The following is a 17197-nucleotide window of genomic DNA, read 5'->3' as shown; positions in this document are numbered from 1 at the left end:
GAGCTTAGAATGATAAGGTTCTATCTCCGTTTAGGGCAGTTCAGAGATATTGAGCGTCAAAGTTTTTACATTCCATTATGTTTTGTGAGATGGAACCTTTGTATTTTATTAATTACTAACTAAAAAATGTCAACATTTTAAAAATAACACCACACAGGCATTAATAAACACCTAATGGATCAGATTATGTAAAAAAACTCAATTTTGACCAAAAATGGAGATAGAACCTTATAATTCTAACGTCACGACTTTTATTTTGAATAAATCTACCAGGACATTCATATGATTTTACATTCACCGGAAGTAGATGGGCGGAGAACAACACAGGAACAGATGTGGCCTCAGGGGCGGGGGGACATGTTATCGGGGGGACACCGAGAGGCTAATGTTATGTTATCCATCTACTAGACTTGGCTTTCTAGCAGGCGCAGATTCCCCCAGATCTGCTTATTTACTGGCAACTTTAACAAGCACAGGGTTTGAGTTTACTCTCTCTCTATTATACTCTGTCCTGACCCTTATTGTTATGTAGGCTACTGCGTTCGTAAATTTGCTCTGAGAGCGCCGGAGCGCACACTGGGTTCAACGTCATAAAGGGACCAAGCGATTTGATTGGACAAGAGGCGTTCCATGAGTGCTGATCAGATTTCCAGAGGGTATTTACGAACACAGCCTTGTTGTGTACAATACAATCTGTAGCTGTTTGTGTTTTGGTATAAATGGTAGCTTAGCTTGTTATCTAACTTGGATTATGCAAACCCTGAACTTAATTGACTTTATTTACAAGACTTCAAATGCAAGAAGTTCCCGTTTTTAGTTCCTGACATTGTACATTATTGACTGTTATGGTCGGAGAGTTGTTGCCACATTCATTGTTTTGTTGTGTGTCAATATTGCATCATTTGGGGCTGAAAAAGGTCTTTCTTTTGCAACTCTAGAGTCTAAGCTGATTGATTTGTTCATCTCTGTTCATACCTGCCAGGTTCTTTGCACCTTGGTTTAGTAGAGGAACGTCGTTATCAGCCAACCATCAATGAAGACACAAGAAATGTCCCCGAAATGCCCCATTTATGTGACTTTAAAGAACATATTTGACTAATAATGTTTTGACTAAAGTCCTTACAGCTTTGTGCAGTGGACTTTAAATGGAAAAAAACGACTATGTTGCTTTAGATATAACTTATTTCAAAGGGAACTTCAAATAATGCAATTATTTTTCACGGTACTCATCTGAAATGATCTGTCTAGCTTGACAGAGATTTTTTGCTGACGATAAAGGCGATGCATACCTTTTAGCCCCTGTTACTGCATGCGAGCGTGATGCCCAGGCGAGGGTTGCCCCTGCAGGGCAGGGTGCGCTGGCTGCTCCTGGGGCTCTTCCTCCTTCTGGTCCTTCTCCTGTTCGCCTACCTGCTGGAGTGCACCCCCCCGGCGGACGTAGGCCTGGTCCTCCCGGGCCTGGGAGGGGAGTCGTACGGGAAGGAGTACTACCAGGCCCTGCTGCAGGAGCAGGAGGAACGCCACCTCAGCCGCGCCGCCAGCCTCAAGCGCCAGATCGCCCAGCTCAAGCAGGAGCTCCAGGAGATGAGCGACAAGCTGAAGGTCCTGCAGGACAGGAAGGAGCTCCCCGGGGGGGTGCAGGGGCTGGCCGAGGCCAAGGACCAGGAGCCGGGAGACCTCCTGGAGTTCCTCCACTCTCAGATCGACAAGGCGGAGGTGAACACGGGAGCGCGTCTGCCCAGCGAGTACGCCCTGGTCCCGTTCGAGAGCTTCACGTCCAGTAAGGTGTACCAGCTGGAGATGGGGCTGACCAGGCACCCGGAGGAGAAGCCGGTGCGTAAAGACCGCAGGGACGAGCTGGTGGAGGTCATCGAAGCCGCCCTGGACATCATCAACAACCCCGACGAGGAGGACGCCCAGGAGGACGACGTCCCCATGCAGCGGGAGATATACACAGAGAGCCACTTTACCGAGGGTGAGACCTGTGCTGCTGTTATGTGGATCACTTATCTTAGGCTACTTTGTTTCATGACTTTAACACTAGAACAGCTATCGGTGGGGTCATTTGACCATGTGAGTAAAAGAAAAAAGTTATTTTGCACACAGATCAAATTTCAGGACCCTCCTTTCATGACTTTTCCTAGATGTGTGCGTTCTACCACCCAGTATCCTTACAAAAATCACATCAGGATAAGCTAGTATAAAGCTATTTCGCAGTTTTTCTATGTAGGAGGGAGGCTAATTTACAAGGCGGCCAACTAGTGGTCTTTGTGTGTATATAGCAGCTTCCCATAAAGACTATGGTCATTTGACCACCGAGGCGGCTCTTATAGTAGGTAAAATAGGCACGGCTGCTCTAGTGTTAAACCAGGGGGAACTAAGTCTGAAAGTGTTGTAAGTCGGTTACTTATGTTTGACAGAACTTCACTGTTATGTGGCTGATCTCTGTTATATCCACTGATGATGGCAGGGTTGTACAGGACGGAGCGGGACAAAGGTACTCTCTACGAGCTGTTCTTTGCCAAAGAGGATTCCAACAACTTCCACCATGTCACTCTTTTCCGGCCATTCGGTCCATTAATGAAAGTCAAGAGCACGTCCATAGAAACGACAGGAATCGTCATCAATATCATTGTGCCACTGGCAGGCAGAACAGAGGCCTTTTCACAGTTCCTACTCAATTTCAGGTGTGTGATCTGGTTTGGTGACTTTTTTTTCTACTACTGGATTTCCTTAATTTTAATTTTAATTTTTTAATACTGCAATACCATTAGTCTGATGGGCTACTTCATATTGCATGAACTGACCCCAGTGTTTACTTTGAAAGGTTGATAAGTGCATACTGATGTTTTAGATTCTGGTAATGTATTAACAGTATTTTTTTTGTGCTTGCAGGGAAGTTTGCATAGAACATGATAGACAAGTGCATCTTACAGTGGTTTACTTCGGACAGGAAGGCTTGCAAGAAGTGAAGTCCTCTTTGGAAAAAATGTCCAGGTTTGTTCTTTTATTGTGAAGGAAAAGGTCATTGTGCTTCTGTATTATTCAGTTTTTACCTCACTTCACTGTCACTTTACCATTGGTGTTAGTTTTCTGTTATCTGCAAGAATCTGTTTGAGTGACTGAGGTACGTAATCTCTGGCTATATTGGACTAACATAATTGCTTTCCAGGGAGGAGAGCTTTTCCAACTACACACTTATCCCAGTGGATGAGGAGTTTTCCAGGGGCAGAGGTCTTGACATCGGAGCCCACGCTTGGAAGAAGGGTGATGTGTTAATGTTCTTCTGTGACGTCGATATCTATTTCACACTGGAGTTCCTGGACACCTGCCGCCTTCACACAGCTCCAAGTAGGTGTCTTCTACCAGAATATGTGTCACGTTCTAATGCTTTGGTCCTCATGTCGGGATCTGATGTAACGATCAGACTTTTCTTTCGAAAAATGTGAATACATTTCTGCGTTGTTGAAAATCACTGACACGTCGCTAGTCAACTAACACAGCTTGTTTTGTGAGCCTGCTAACAATGTAAAGTAGTGTTATAGGTAACTAGCTAGCAGTGGGGATTACTCACAGAATCCATTGCGTTGCAGCATTTTGGTTTGACAAACTAGAGTTTGTGTTGTGATTCTCAACAACGTTGAAACCGGTAGTTCCGTGTTTCAAAAGAAAAGTCTGAACATTTTGATTGGTTGCCGTTGCCGACATGCGGACCAAAAGACTAGAACGTGTCACATAGGGCCTCACAGTCCTTGTGTTCAATTTGTTTGGGCTTGTTCATCAGTACCCTGGACAGTGTCATATTTTCTGTATTAAGGCTATTGACATTTAGATTGTTAGTGAATGCGAAGATGTTTTTTTAAACCCATGTTTTCTTTCCTCTTGAAGACAAGAGAGTTTTTTATCCAGTGGTTTTCAGTCTGTATAATCCTGCCATCGTTTATGGAAATTTGGAGCTGGCCCCGCCCATCGAAACTCAGCTTGTAAGTACCTGGACCATCATATTAATACCTCATTAGTTTTTTTGTGTCATGTCAATTAAATGCACTTGTGTATGCTTGGCTATGAAAAGACTTAAGTAGTCTAATTTTGGTATTTTTAAATTCCATTTTAATTCATTTGAAATACTAGGGATAATGAGACTGTCTTGAAACAGGCAATTTTGTCAGATGCCCACGAAGTAGCTAATGCTAAGTGCTCTTTTTACATACAGATTCATAAAAAAGATGCTGGATTCTGGAGAGATTTTGGCTTTGGAATGACATGTCAGTACCAGTCAGACTTCCTCAATATTGGTAATGCAGCGTTCATCAATTGTTCATTGTTCCTCCTTCATACTTGCATAGATATCTATACTGTATTATTACATTATTCTGTGCCTTTTAAATATTTTCTATAAATTAAGTTAGCTTATCTTGAGAGATTTTAATAGCGGTTAATTCTGTTTCCTAGGGGGCTTTGACCTGGAAGTAAAAGGTTGGGGAGTGGAAGACGTCCACTTGTACAGGAAGTACCTTCGGAGCGATCTCATTGTGATGCGCACTCCGGTGTCAGGGCTCTTCCACCTGTGGCATGAGAAGCAGTGTGCAGACGAGCTGACGCCAGAACAGTACCGCATGTGCATCCAGTCCAAAGCCATGAACGAGGCTTCCCACTCCCACCTCGGTATGCTTGTGTTCCGTGAGGAGATCGAGAATCACCTGCGCAAGCAAGCCTACAAGACCCAGAGCAAACCAGAAGAGTGAATCAGATTATTATTATTTTTATTTTTTATTTTTTTTTCCCGATTTTATCCCCTTTTATGACAATTTGGTATCCAATTGAACCCAACCTAGCATCCAATTATCCCCTGCCTATTGCGTAGGATCCGCCGCACGACCCCGTGGCCGGCAGTCCCAGAAGAGGCCGCCAGGCAGACTAGCTGACTGGCTCCTCGAGCCCAGCACCGTTATTCCGGCACCCAGGGGGCGGTGTTGCGCGACGGATCCTTGTCCGGAAATACTCCTATACCGCCCTCGGGAGCGGCCGCCTAATATGCCGCTCCCCGTGTGTGCCCCGGCCATATCCGGATCTGGCGAGCTGGGATTTGATCCCAGTCCCCGGTGGGCAGCTTGCACTAGTGGCCAGTGCTTAGACCGCTACACCACCGCGGGGCCAGAATCAGACCTTTTTGCTGTGTGGAGTCTCGCCCCCTCTACACCTGATGTCCAGGCTCTTGTTAATTCTTTATTTTATTTTTTATTTTATTGTATTATTATTATTATTATACTGTATATAAATAATATGAGAACTGAGGTATCCTCATATGACATTACTAACATGCACTATAGAAAAATGACCTGTTTACACAGAAATCCTTGTTACATTTTTATTTCAGCTCAGCTGAAGACATCTTTGAATGTACACAAATGTACAATATTGTTTGGTTATATGTGAAGCATCAAAAACCGCAACGTTTCAAAACAAGACTGATAATGGTACGTACAAATGGTACGACTTGCGTCAACAACACAAAAAATACCGGTGGAAAAATTGTATGTTGGGAAATTTCCCATAACCCACCGTGATCTAAGCAATGTTCCTCGAAGCAATCACTGGACAATTCTCTCTTTTTAATCACTAATTGTCTCTAGAGCCATATTGTTTCATATTTCATCTACGTTATGGTCTATGTTGTAATTCTACAGTGATGAAGAAGGGACCTTTGTATGTTAGCGTAGACGTTGTTGAAAGGGACAATCAGTCACTGTGTTTCTTTGCTTAGAAGATGACGACTTATGTATTGAAATCGAACATGACTGAGCTTCTTTTGGGATAACCAAATGTACTTAGCAGAGAAGAGTATTGACTGGATTGTGATAGAAGCAATTGAAGAGAAGTTGTTACCATGGAATATGGTTATTACAAGCATGCAGCGCATCAGTATGTTGTATAGGTGTCTAATTTGTTGTGATCTTCTCATTCATTCCAGGAGGGCGGTTCATGGCATTATGGTTCATTGTACTAGATTCGCCTTTCAGTTAGTTGAACCTTGCATCCACTAAATTCCCACTAAACTTTAAGGTTTATCTTGAATTGAATAATATGTAAATAAGTATTTTCTAATACACCGGTAGATTGTTTCCATGCTGGTGAATGTCATACTTAATGTGCCTACTAAGAGATATTGAAGAGATTAAATACCCCACCTCCAGAGGTGATGATCACTGAGACAGTATTTAAAGGGATAGTTTTTTCAAGTACTTTATTATACAACGTAGTCCGATGGTTCCTTACGTTGACAGGTCTATGGGCCAGGAAGAACTAATCCATGGTTCAGAGTTTAAATCGCAACTAGTAACTGAAAACAAGTGATTGGGGAGCAAAGATAATATTCAATCATCTCAAATGATCTCTGACCGGTAGATACTTTGAGGTGATTTGGCCACACATGTTGAACCATCTGACTATAATGTCTAAAATAGTGAACTATCCTTTTAAGATGATGGAAGTGTGACCACTGTTCACGGTGGCCACAATTGCAGTTTCCAATTGGGTTTTCCTAAGCATTTTGCAGTGGAGTACAATTGTCTTTTAACTATAATGCAGTTGATTGATGGTGATGAAAGCTCATTATTTTTATAATGAAACCCCCCAAAACCATGGAAAAGTTTATTGAAAGATAAAACTCAAAAGTAAAGAGTAACATTACAGTGGAGTCAATGGGAACAGGGAGTAGAGGGGTGTGGCTTCAGATTTCAGGGATGTCAAAGCTTCCGGCGTGAGTCCCTATACTACACTTATCTGTTTTGACATTCTCTCATTTGACGAAAGGATGTTATACTTGAACATTGAGATAATACAGATCCTTGGTCGAAAGTGAGATGACGGCTTGAATGAACAATGACATGGACAAAGTGGTACAGTGTACTACTGTATCAGAAACCTTGAAGATAGAACAAGCAATTTTTGTGTCATCATTTGTTATTCCAATTAACAGGTCGCATTTTATGCAAACAAACACTTTGTTTTTTAAAGTTTCTTCATTTGTCTTGAAAATGTCAATAAACATTGCTATCTCCTCATAATGTGTACACTAGTATGGTCTTATTATTGGATAATTGGATATTTTTAAAATGAGAAAATAATGTCCATTCTTCTCAAGTAGCTGTAGCTATAGTAACAAGCTCCAAACCGTGGGCCAATTGCTGCCAACTTTGACGGGTCATCCTGGGTTGAAAACCATCAGGAGCCATCATGTGCGCTGAAAAATGTAGCCTTGAAAATAGCACATGCTGTTAAAATATAGCCCATAATGAGAAGATAATGGTTGGTAAAGATATATTGAGTGCATATCGAGTGTTACATGGAAAGGATTCCAAGTAGGACACACAACTGCACAGTATTCAAATGTTCTTGTACCTACAATACACAACACTAAATTGAAAGCATTTGATACGCCCAAAAAAATCAAAACAAATGATGTGAAAGTAATGATTTATTATCTCTTTATGATACATGTAAGATTTAATTAGCAGTTTCTTTCCTTTGTAAATATCTAACTTGATTATTACATATATATTTCTGTAAATTCCAACCAAACTCACAATTTCTATAATTTAGGCTATAAAAATGTGATTTCAAGCAAATAAAGTGGCCATGGAATCCACCATTTTATTTTTATTTTTTTTAATTTAAGACAAATGGCATTATACAAGCTAAACTATTAATCATTATATACGATAGACTACAATAATAGAAAATAAAGCAAAATACTAACAAAAAGAAAAGCAATTATCAAATCAAACATGGAAAAAAACCCTGATGGGAAGAGAAACAGTATGGGGGTTTCAGAAAGTTTTATTTTTGATTCCAGCCAACATCCATTATGTATCAGTGTATGATCTGTTCTGGGTGGAGACCCATGGTCTTGTAGATCTCTTTAAGAATGAGCAGGGCTGTGTCTTCAGACTCCCTGGAGAAGGAAGGCAACAAATAAATATGAATGCCTGCAGAATAAATTAACCTGTCAATATAACACCCGGTCAGATCAGCTGTGAGAACGTTTGCAGTGGGTCTCAAACCACCAGTTACGGTATTACTGAGAATCATATGGATGCATTTTAATGAATGCAAAAAGAGACGTGTGAAACAGCTGAGCTGACATGAAGAGTGCCCAGGCAGTAATGACCCAGGCATGCCCACCACCCCACCACCCCTCCCCCCCGTACCAGTAGCACAGATGACTCTGAAGAGCAAAGAGGTACTCGTTGAAGCTCTCAATGGGCTTCTCCTGTAGGACGTAGTCGATGCGCTTCCCCCCGTTCAGCATCCCTATCTTCACCTGCGGCTCCTCCTCCCTCTGCATCTCATGGCTCTCCACCATCTTGTCTTCTGAAACAAACCAAAAGGGAACTTAAAAAAATAAAACAAATCTATACAAACCACAACATATACATTATGTCAAATACTTTTAATGATATATGGCATATTTGTTTGACATCCCTATTCAAATACACTTAAACAGCGATATTAAATAGCTTTATCACTACATTCCTATCATACATAATGGGCATGTTGTTTTGTGTGTGGGTTTTGTGCTGAAAACATTTCAGTGGCTCTTACATGCCTGTGGGCTGTGGTTCTTTATAGACAATAAATCAGCCATTGATCTCATTGTTCTCCTCATTAGCTATAATCTGATTCTATCTCTTTGTAATGACCGCTTAGCCATTGTGAATGGTTAACCTAATTCGCACCAATAATACATTTTTCAAGGAGAGACAGTGCAAAAAAAAAAAAAAAAAGCATCCACACTAAAATCTGTGCAAAAAACCCGTAGTTTCTTGCGCGAGCTTTCGGTCATAGACCGTCTCTTCAGGCAAGGCCAAGGAGAGACAGTCAAACCGAAGACTCACCCTCGTGAGTCTGTTTCTCCTCTTCCTCTTTGATCTGACTGGCCACCATGGCGAGTTCGGCCTGCAGCTGGGCGGAGGAGGTGTGAGCGCGGGCGAAGTCGTTGAGCGTCTGCCAGGCGGTCTTCAGCGAGCTGAGGAAGCCGTGTTTCAGGTCAGACCCCATACGGGAGAGGCTCTCCTTCAGCTCTGAAACACACAACCATCCACCATTATAACACACAACCATCCACCATTATAACACACAACCATCCACCTTTATAACACACAACCATCCACCATTATAACATAACGGCACTGAACACCATAGACGCAACAACACATCATCCTGATGAAGTCTAGAGGTCCGTACCAAGATGCAGTCTCTTCCTCCCTTTGTGATGGGGGATCAGGACCGGCTTCAGGTCCAGGTCTGGCATTATCATGGGCTCAATCCTGTACGCCACCGGGTCCAACTAAAACCAGAAAGTTTAGATATCCTTTTTTTCTTTTCTTTACAGAACAACAATCACAGGCATTCTATTATCAGACAAACAACAATATTTCTGTTAAATATCAATATTGGACATTTGAGCACGATATTACAATGTTGCATATCAATTAATTTTAAAACACAGACACCTAGTATTTGGTTGCCTGAACTACTAATTGACGTAGGAATTGTGTGTCATCAGCTTGTACACATATTACATTTACATCTTAACCATTTAGCAGACACTATTATCCAAAGCGACTTACAATTAGAGACTACAGGGACAGTCTCCCTGGAGAGACTTAGGGCTAAGTGCCTTACTCAAGGGCACACTAGTGGTGGTGTTTCCAGGTGGTGATTGGAACTCATGGCCTTCTAATCACCAGTCCAACTCACTATCCACTAGGCCACCGCTACACATCACATATACACCTCTCAGGAGACACGTAAGAAGGGCTAGTAAGAAGGGCTGGCTAACCGGATGGTAGATATTGAAGAATCCCTTGCAGGTCGGTAGCTGGTAACCCTCCTCGATCTTTTCCAGGCCTCGCACGGTGAGGAACATCCCTATCGGAGATCCCAGGGCGAAGAAATTCATTGGCTCAAAGTCCAGCGTGTGGTACACCACCGACACCTAGGCAGGGTTGAAGCAGCAGACAGATTTGCTCAACAACATTTCATTTTAGTAGTCAACATCGCGACATCACTCACACACACTGCCATGTTTTAGACATGAGACGTTACCTGTCCGGTGCCGACTTCAAAATAGTTGTAATCGACGTGGATGGAGGAGATGGACCCGTCCACGGGAACCTTTTTAGGGGTGGGCCCAGGCAGGGTCTTGCTCTCTTGGGTAGGCACCACCTCTTGGCTGGCTTCTTTCACTTCTGCTTTCTTCTCTTCCACTGCCTGACATTGTTGAATCGAGAGAAGGTACATTAACACAGAGGTTGTATCCATTCTCTGGTGCCTAAAACACAGATGATCTAAAGCTTACCTGTGTATTTGCTCGTTCTTTGACAAACTTTGCTATTTTTTTCCTTGGCCCTAGAGGGATGCCCATCTCTTTCAGGTCTTCGACTGTGCACATCAGCTGAGGAAACAATGATAGAGAGAGAGAACATCATCATCAATCAGCAACAGACTTTGCAATCACTAATTCAAGATGTCCTGTGAAGCATTGAGAATACCATAGAACAGAGGTCCCCAATTACTTTTCACAGAAGGCCACTTTTAAAATGCACTGGGAAACCGTGGGCCACTCAATCTCCAGCCCGAAATTCTTGCATATTTTGAATATTATGTGGTGCGCCAGAGAAGGGGAATGGACTATAGGGGAAATTCGGGGTGGAATTAAGAGGGAACATTTCTTCTTTGATTGATTGCTGAAATTATGAATGTTTGGAATAGTGTCGTCGTCCCCCACTCCCTAAAAAAAGAAATGCCAGAAGTAAGATTTTTTTTTTCCTTCAAATTATAGTTTTTCCTTCTGGCATTTCTCCAAAAATAGGCCGCCTACTGGGGACCCCGGCCATAGAACCTCAATAGTCTCCCGTGTCTCCACTCGAACCTGTGCTCCTATAAATAGTCTCTTTATCAAAAGAATAAATTGAACGAATTACCAGTGAAAATAAATACAGTCAGGTGTTTAGAACAAGCAAGTAGGGTTCATACCAACGACTCTACGTCAATCTTCTCCTTTTCAAAGGTACTCTGGTACTCTGATAGGCCCAGATGCCCCATTACAGCGGAAAGGTCCTCCAACTCCTCCCCTTCCTCTTTAGGCTCCTCCTCCACAGCAGGTGGGCTGACAGCATGGTTCACCTGGGGGACAGGGGTAGCCACAGGACTGCCTCCATTCGCAGTTTCCACGGCTTGCATCGGCGAGCCATTCTTCTGATTCGACAGCAAGTCAAAAAGTATAAGAGAACCTGTAGGTAAGAACATATTCCACCACGCTTGGTTTAACACACCGTTTCTCACAGGACTTCAACAGACAAGTATGCACACACAGTTGTAGTACAAGTACCAGGGGTTCCTACCTAAGCTGTGCCCAGACACGGACACTCCTCCTCTGAAGTTTGGGTTTCGCTGCATGAACAAGTCATGAAGCCGGTTAATCTCCAGGGCAACTGTGTCCATGATGGTCTGACAGTAGGTGGGGCTGTTGTAGAACAGCACATCTAAGAGGGTCTCGTTCGTAAAGTGACGCAGCCGGCCAGTGCTAGGGAGGGTGATCTTCTTTATCCTCCTAAAACAGCAAAGACATCGTCGATCATTACTCGAGTCAATGAGTGAGAGAGAAAGGTGTGAGGTTTCATTCGTAAGAGGTTGTAACTGAGAGGTATAATCAGGACAATTTCACAAGCTCTTCCAAAGCTTTTGGATACATCCTAGTCATGTATCCCCTTACCTGTCCACCCCTGTGGCATCCCCGTGCAGGGCTGTGTGCCACTGAACTGGAAGAAACTCCACCCGGCTGATGACATTATCGTCCTGGGCTTTCTTAAAGTGGCTCTGCAGCAGCTTCAGGGACACACTGCGGAAGTCATCCACTGTGAACACAAAGACACACAGTGTCTACAGTCACCAGAGAAAGCTGTGGTCACGTGACTGAAAGGAATGTCAGTAAATGTAGCTGCTGTGCGGCTGTTCTAAATGGATATCAGGGGAGTACTGTGATATGAATAAAGAACTGCACCGGGTGTGTAACTTATTACGGAGGGGCCGATTAGAGATGTTGGGCCTTACGTACCACACTCGACCATGCTCCTGAACCTCAGGTCACAGACGGGACCGATGCCGTGCACCATGAACACCAGGTGATCCACCTGAGGGAGCTCCCCTGGAACAAAGAAAAAGGGTTGTTTGCACATATTTTAGTTCAACCAACTTACAACTGCTAATTGTATCCTGTCTTATTTGTCACTTATGTCCTGTACTATCGACTACTTTTATCTTGAAATATGCCCTTAAAATATACCCTTAATACTGTCTTGTGCCCCAATGTCAGGAAGTGAAGCCTAAGAATGTTACTGTCTTACACTTGTGTAATGTGACAGAACAATAAACTTGAAACCTGAACTTATTTGTGGTAATCAGGAAAATAACTTTGAGGGTGTATATTGTTCTCTTGCTCCTGTTCTTAAATGTATAACCCTTTGAAAACCAATAAATGGCCTCCAAGATCTCCAGAGACCCATCCCACCCTGGGTACGAACACTTTGCTCGGCTGCCCTCGAACAGGCAGTTCAGGACCATGTTCGCAAGGACAAACAGACTGAAGCTCAGCTTCTACCCCAGGGCCATTCAGGCCCTGAACACAGCAAAGACCTAGGTTCTAGGCCCTGGACAATCTAGACAATTTGATGGCAGCTACTAGATTGAAATCAAGTGTAATACTGAAACACAACTGTGTACATTTCAAACCTGCAAACTGCGACACTTTAAATGAATGTGCAATAACACTATGTGCAATATGACAACCCTAGGGTACATAAGGTTCAGAGAATAGGAAATGTTAGAATAGGTATAGCATAGCATAGAGTACAGCACAGTGTTTTATTTGTATAGTATAGTATAGTGGATAGTGTACATAGCCTTTATTTATGTAAACCAGCTCTTTTCCCTTCTTGTTTTTAGTTTTTTCTTTCCTAGCACCAGGGGAGCCCCCCCCCCTCCCAAATTTCGTTGTTTGGTACCTGTACTATAGCAATGACAATAAAGACCATTCATTCATAAATATACTTCTAAAAAAGAAAAAAGGGAAAATAACGTTGATACCATCAGGCACTTCATCATAGTCATCGTCAATGCCTCTTTTGACGACCCTCGGTCTGGTCTGCCCGTCCTGTGTCGTACCCCACTCATCCGGCATGGCGGAAGGTTGAAACTGTACTATCACCTGCAAACAGAAGGAAGAGAGAATGCCGTGTCACACATAGAAACAAAATCATGTTCCTTTCCCATTTAGTTATTGTTTGATGTTCAAAATGTGTTTATTTTATCAATACACACTCCTGAAGAACGTCTATGACCGAAAGGTCGCGCAATAAGCTACGTTTTTTTTGCCCATAATTTGAGTGTGTGGATGCTGTTTTTTTGCACTCTATTGATACTCTTCAGTTCCAGCACCTCCGCTAAGTCTGATCACGGATGAGCGGTGGTATTTTGATCAATACACACTCTTAACTTCAAGCAGACAATAGATCACCTTTGGGTTGTGCATGACGATGGTTTCGCCAGTCGGGAACTCCAGCCTGCGGTGCCATTGGTTGGTGGACACGGCTTTCTTATACTCTCCCTGGAGAGAGGAGACATATGCCACTTCACACATTTGTGTCACGTTCTAATGCGTTGGTCCTCATATCGGGATCTGATGTAATGATCTGACTTTTCTTTAGAAAAACTTGAATATTTTTCTGCATTGTTGAAAATCAATGACACATCGCTGGTCAACTAACACAGCTTGTGAGTCTGCTAACAATGTAAATTCCATTGCGTTGCAGTATTTTGGCTTGACTAGCGAGTTTGTGTTGTGATTCTCAACAGCGTTGAAACGTAGTTCCGTGTTTCAAAAGAAAAGTCCGAACATTTTGATTGGTTGCCGATATGAGGACCAAAGCATTAGAACGTGTCACATATATAATGAGGAAAATGTTTTGATCTGCTATCACATTAACGTCTCAGTCTACTCCCAGGGTTTAATCCCAACATTTTATTCTATATTATATATTTTTAATCTGGGTAACACAGACAGCAGTGAGATAACACAAACAGATAATACTAATAATAATATCTTGGTTTTATATAGCGCCTTTCACGAACCCAAGGACAATTTACAGATGTTTTTTTAAAGGTTATTTTTTTCAGAGTGGGGCAGTCCCACTCATATTTTTCTTTTTATTGGATAGAGATAGTGAAGGTAGACAGGAAAGTAAGGAGGTGACGGCATGTCAGCAGGGCATGGGCCGGATTCGAACCCATGCCGACATAGGCATATGTGTGCACTGTAGACCGCGGTGCTAGACCACTGGACCACCCCAGGCCACCAATTTACGGATTTTACAGAAAAGTCAGACAGACAAAACAGAAAACACAGAGACAGCAACAGCGACAAAACTAAACTAGGGGCCAAAGGCCTTGGTGAACAGATGATAACTGGTGGACTTTCACAGAACACAGACCTCCAGCTTGTCGCTGAACTCCTCAGAGTAGGGCACGAAGCGGCTGTCTGCGTCTCCCTTGTAGAACCAGCTGCAGCGGCGCACCTCCGTGGGCTCCTCCTCCCAGAACACGGCGGTGCGCATGCGGTCGTACAGCTGCACGTCGTAGCGCCCCCCGTCTGTGCACACGATCACATTCTCAGGGTCTGGTTGGACTAAGGGGGGGGGAGGAAGGAAACAGAGTCAGATCACACACTGTGTATGCCATCACAATAGATAGATAGATAGATCCTAGATAGAACCATTGTATTTATCAGATGTTTTATTTTTCGTTTTTTATTTAGGTATTATGTATTTTATGTATTATATTTATATTCATATTTTAATATCATGTATTTTAACCTGAGTCACATTGAGATTTACTTTAAGTGAGCTCTGGCCAAGAAGGTAGCATACATAAAGTTACACATAGACAAGAGACACAACACAGCATATCAATGGCCAGATTTGCTTGGTTAAAAACAGTGAAAATCAACGTTGAAATTAGGTTATTTAAATCAGCCTGGGTAGCTATTCGGTTGTTAAGTCGTGACGTGTTTCCGGGTCCAAAGTTGGCTGAGGCGCTGTCTTTGAAATGCCTCAGTAATAATAATAATTCATTATATTTATATGGCGCTTTTCCGAGGCTCAAAGATGCTGACAAATATGGGAAAAACGGGAAAGTGCTGTGTCCCTTGTTGTAGGAATAGATCCGAGTCTAAAAAACGATTGAACTGTCATTCTACCGCTGTAGTACACTGGTACTATGGTGCAGGGAATTTCTGGTTTGGACCCGGAAATTGCTAAACATCATGTTTGACGTCAGACTCAACAACCGAATAATGAACACCTCCATCTCACCTGAGTTGTAGGTCTCCTCTAGCTGAATGGAGTCAAGGATGCTGAAGGGCAGCCAGACGCTCTTTAACTCCACTTGTTTGCAGAAGAACCAGTGAGGCTGAATAGGCTCATAGACGTTATAGTTGTACTGCTGCATCATGGGATTGGCCGGGACTAACGCCCCAGCGTTGGTGGGAGCGAGAGCCTGAATCTGTGTGGGAGGCGGCTAAAGACAAGGTAAACACCGTTAAGAGACGCATTCTTTAGCGTGATCATCAGCATTTTTCATTTATTCATGTTATGCAAGATTATTGTCGTGCACTAAGACACTCGCTGTGAATAGCGACAGACACAGAGGAAAGAAGACAGCATAGAGGGACAGACAGAGAGGAGCTGTCTACCTTTGTGAACGTGGAAGGTGCCGTTTGGAATGTTTGTGCTGGAGAGCCGCCGAGAGCGTATGGGCTTTGCTGTTGTTGTTGTTGTTGTTGTTGTTGTTGTTGTTGTGGGTGGGGTTGTGTGTGTGACTGAACTTCTGGAGCTGCGAGGTAAGGGTTGGCTCTGCTGCTGAGGGGGGTGTGGCGATACGGGTTATAGCTCTGCTGGGGGGGCTGGGGAGGGGGCGGAGTCACTGAACTTGGGGGCGGAGTGTATCTTCCCATGGGGTTCTGATAGACAGCAGTGCCAAATGGTGGCATGTTAGCTTGTGGACCGGAGAGTGCGGCGGTCGAGGCCATGCTGGGGACGCCACCGGGGACAGACGATGGACCCGAAGGTGCAGAAGCCACAGACGGTGCCGGGGGTGGACATGGCTGATGCCCGATGGAGGCAAATGGGTCACCGGTGGTCACCGGACTGGAGAAGTAGTTAAATGTGGCGGGTGCCGGAGCGTTCCCTGAGGTCTGACCCAGAAAGCTGTCTTCTTCTCCAACATCTGTAGAATCGTCTTGGAAAAGAACAACAACAAGCAGATACAATTAGGCATAACATTGATCAATACTATTTTATTGAATGCATTTAAATAACCGCAAGGCCCTGCAAACTCAGCTTCAAAATCAAATACTTGGTGTGAATTATTGTCGCTGTCACGTTGAGAACTAAAGAGTTATCCTTTTGATTGAAGCTTGCAGACAAATCATATTAAAAAGACAACATGCTTGTCCAACCAAGCAACCAATACAAAAGCTCTTTCTCTGACAGGACATCATTGACAGCTTGTCACATAAGTTAGACTTTATTCATCATTCATTTATCATATGTTTATCTATTCTTGCCTTTTAAAAAAAAAATATATATATATATATACTATCCTTCTTTTTCTGTACTATCCTTTTTTTGTTATACTGTATGTATGTAAAGCACTTTCACTTTGATTTGCCCCTGTATGAGATGTGCTATACAAATAAACTTGCCTTGCCTCGCCTTCATTAAACTAGTTAAACAATTCCCATTGAAATATCCTCCTGATATTCAATAAAATCACAGGAATTAACTTGACAAATGTGGAAGGGTCTTGATGTACAGCTGATTAGCTGCTATTGCCCCCCCATGTTGGTCTATTATAGGGGGGCCCCTCTACCCCTCCACCTCTCTCTACCCCTCCACCTCTCTCTGCCCCTCTTACCTCCTGACAGCACCGCGGGACCCGACGCTTGACTCACAGGGATGAAAGGGAGGTTGAAGTTAAACTCTGGTGCCGCAGAAAACAGTAAATTCGCACTGGAATTAGGGACATTATTGACTTTCCTATCAGCCATTTTCACCCAAATTACACGTAGACCCAAGCT

The 17197-nt window shown here is 43.2% G+C and overlaps 2 protein-coding genes across 3 annotated transcripts; one reads left to right on the top strand and one right to left on the bottom strand.

Moving 5' to 3' along the window:
* The first annotated feature begins 400 nt into the window (after positions 1 to 400).
* Positions 401 to 4956, top strand: csgalnact2 (chondroitin sulfate N-acetylgalactosaminyltransferase 2). The gene is made up of 8 exons (XM_080546160.1): positions 401 to 656; positions 983 to 1975; positions 2471 to 2687; positions 2896 to 2997; positions 3173 to 3351; positions 3889 to 3983; positions 4214 to 4295; positions 4453 to 4956. Exons 2-8 carry the CDS (start codon positions 1321 to 1323, stop codon positions 4743 to 4745), a joined length of 1623 nt encoding a protein of 540 aa, XP_080402286.1. The 5' UTR covers positions 401 to 656; positions 983 to 1320; the 3' UTR covers positions 4746 to 4956.
* A 2530-nt stretch (positions 4957 to 7486) lies between these two features.
* Positions 7487 to 17179, bottom strand: sec23ip (SEC23 interacting protein). Of its 2 annotated transcripts, none has more exons than XM_080546120.1 (17): positions 17035 to 17179; positions 15812 to 16356; positions 15432 to 15636; positions 14553 to 14746; positions 13580 to 13669; positions 13150 to 13270; positions 12122 to 12211; positions 11780 to 11921; positions 11409 to 11617; positions 11041 to 11297; positions 10364 to 10459; positions 10111 to 10275; positions 9845 to 10000; positions 9247 to 9349; positions 8898 to 9083; positions 8211 to 8373; positions 7487 to 7954 (listed from the first exon to the last, which is right to left on the bottom strand). In XM_080546120.1, exons 1-17 carry the CDS (start codon positions 17165 to 17167, stop codon positions 7873 to 7875), a joined length of 2937 nt encoding a protein of 978 aa, XP_080402246.1. In that variant the 5' UTR covers positions 17168 to 17179; the 3' UTR covers positions 7487 to 7872. The 2 variants fall into 2 exon arrangements, with proteins under 2 accessions (XP_080402246.1, XP_080402247.1); XM_080546121.1 differs by having other exon boundaries at positions 8211 to 8370.
* Positions 17180 to 17197: the final 18 nt, after the last annotated feature.

Source organism: Nansenia antarctica (assembly GCF_963989245.1).
Source record: "Nansenia antarctica genome assembly, chromosome: 1".
NCBI lineage: Eukaryota > Metazoa > Chordata > Actinopteri > Argentiniformes > Microstomatidae > Nansenia > Nansenia antarctica.
The sequence above is the reverse complement of the archived record's forward strand: the minus strand, read 5'-3'. Positions and strand labels throughout refer to the sequence as shown.

Bases quoted from the DNA above. Each gene is read 5' to 3' on its own strand.
- csgalnact2 (XM_080546160.1), top strand. From the start codon at position 1,321: ATGCCCAGGCGAGGGTTGCCCCTGCAGGGCAGGGTGCGCTGGCTGCTC. The intron at 2,688-2,895 runs GTGTGTGATCTG...TTGTGCTTGCAG, and splicing joins CAGTTCCTACTCAATTTCAG to GGAAGTTTGCATAGAACATG. The intron at 3,984-4,213 runs GTAAGTACCTGG...TTTTACATACAG, and splicing joins CGCCCATCGAAACTCAGCTT to ATTCATAAAAAAGATGCTGG.
- sec23ip (XM_080546120.1), bottom strand. From the start codon at position 17,167: ATGGCTGATAGGAAAGTCAATAATGTCCCTAATTCCAGTGCGAATTTA. The intron at 11,618-11,779 runs GTAAGGGGATAC...TTGCTGTTTTAG, and splicing joins GATGCCACAGGGGTGGACAG to GAGGATAAAGAAGATCACCC. The intron at 10,001-10,110 runs GTAACGTCTCAT...AACCCTGCCTAG, and splicing joins TTGAAGTCGGCACCGGACAG to GTGTCGGTGGTGTACCACAC.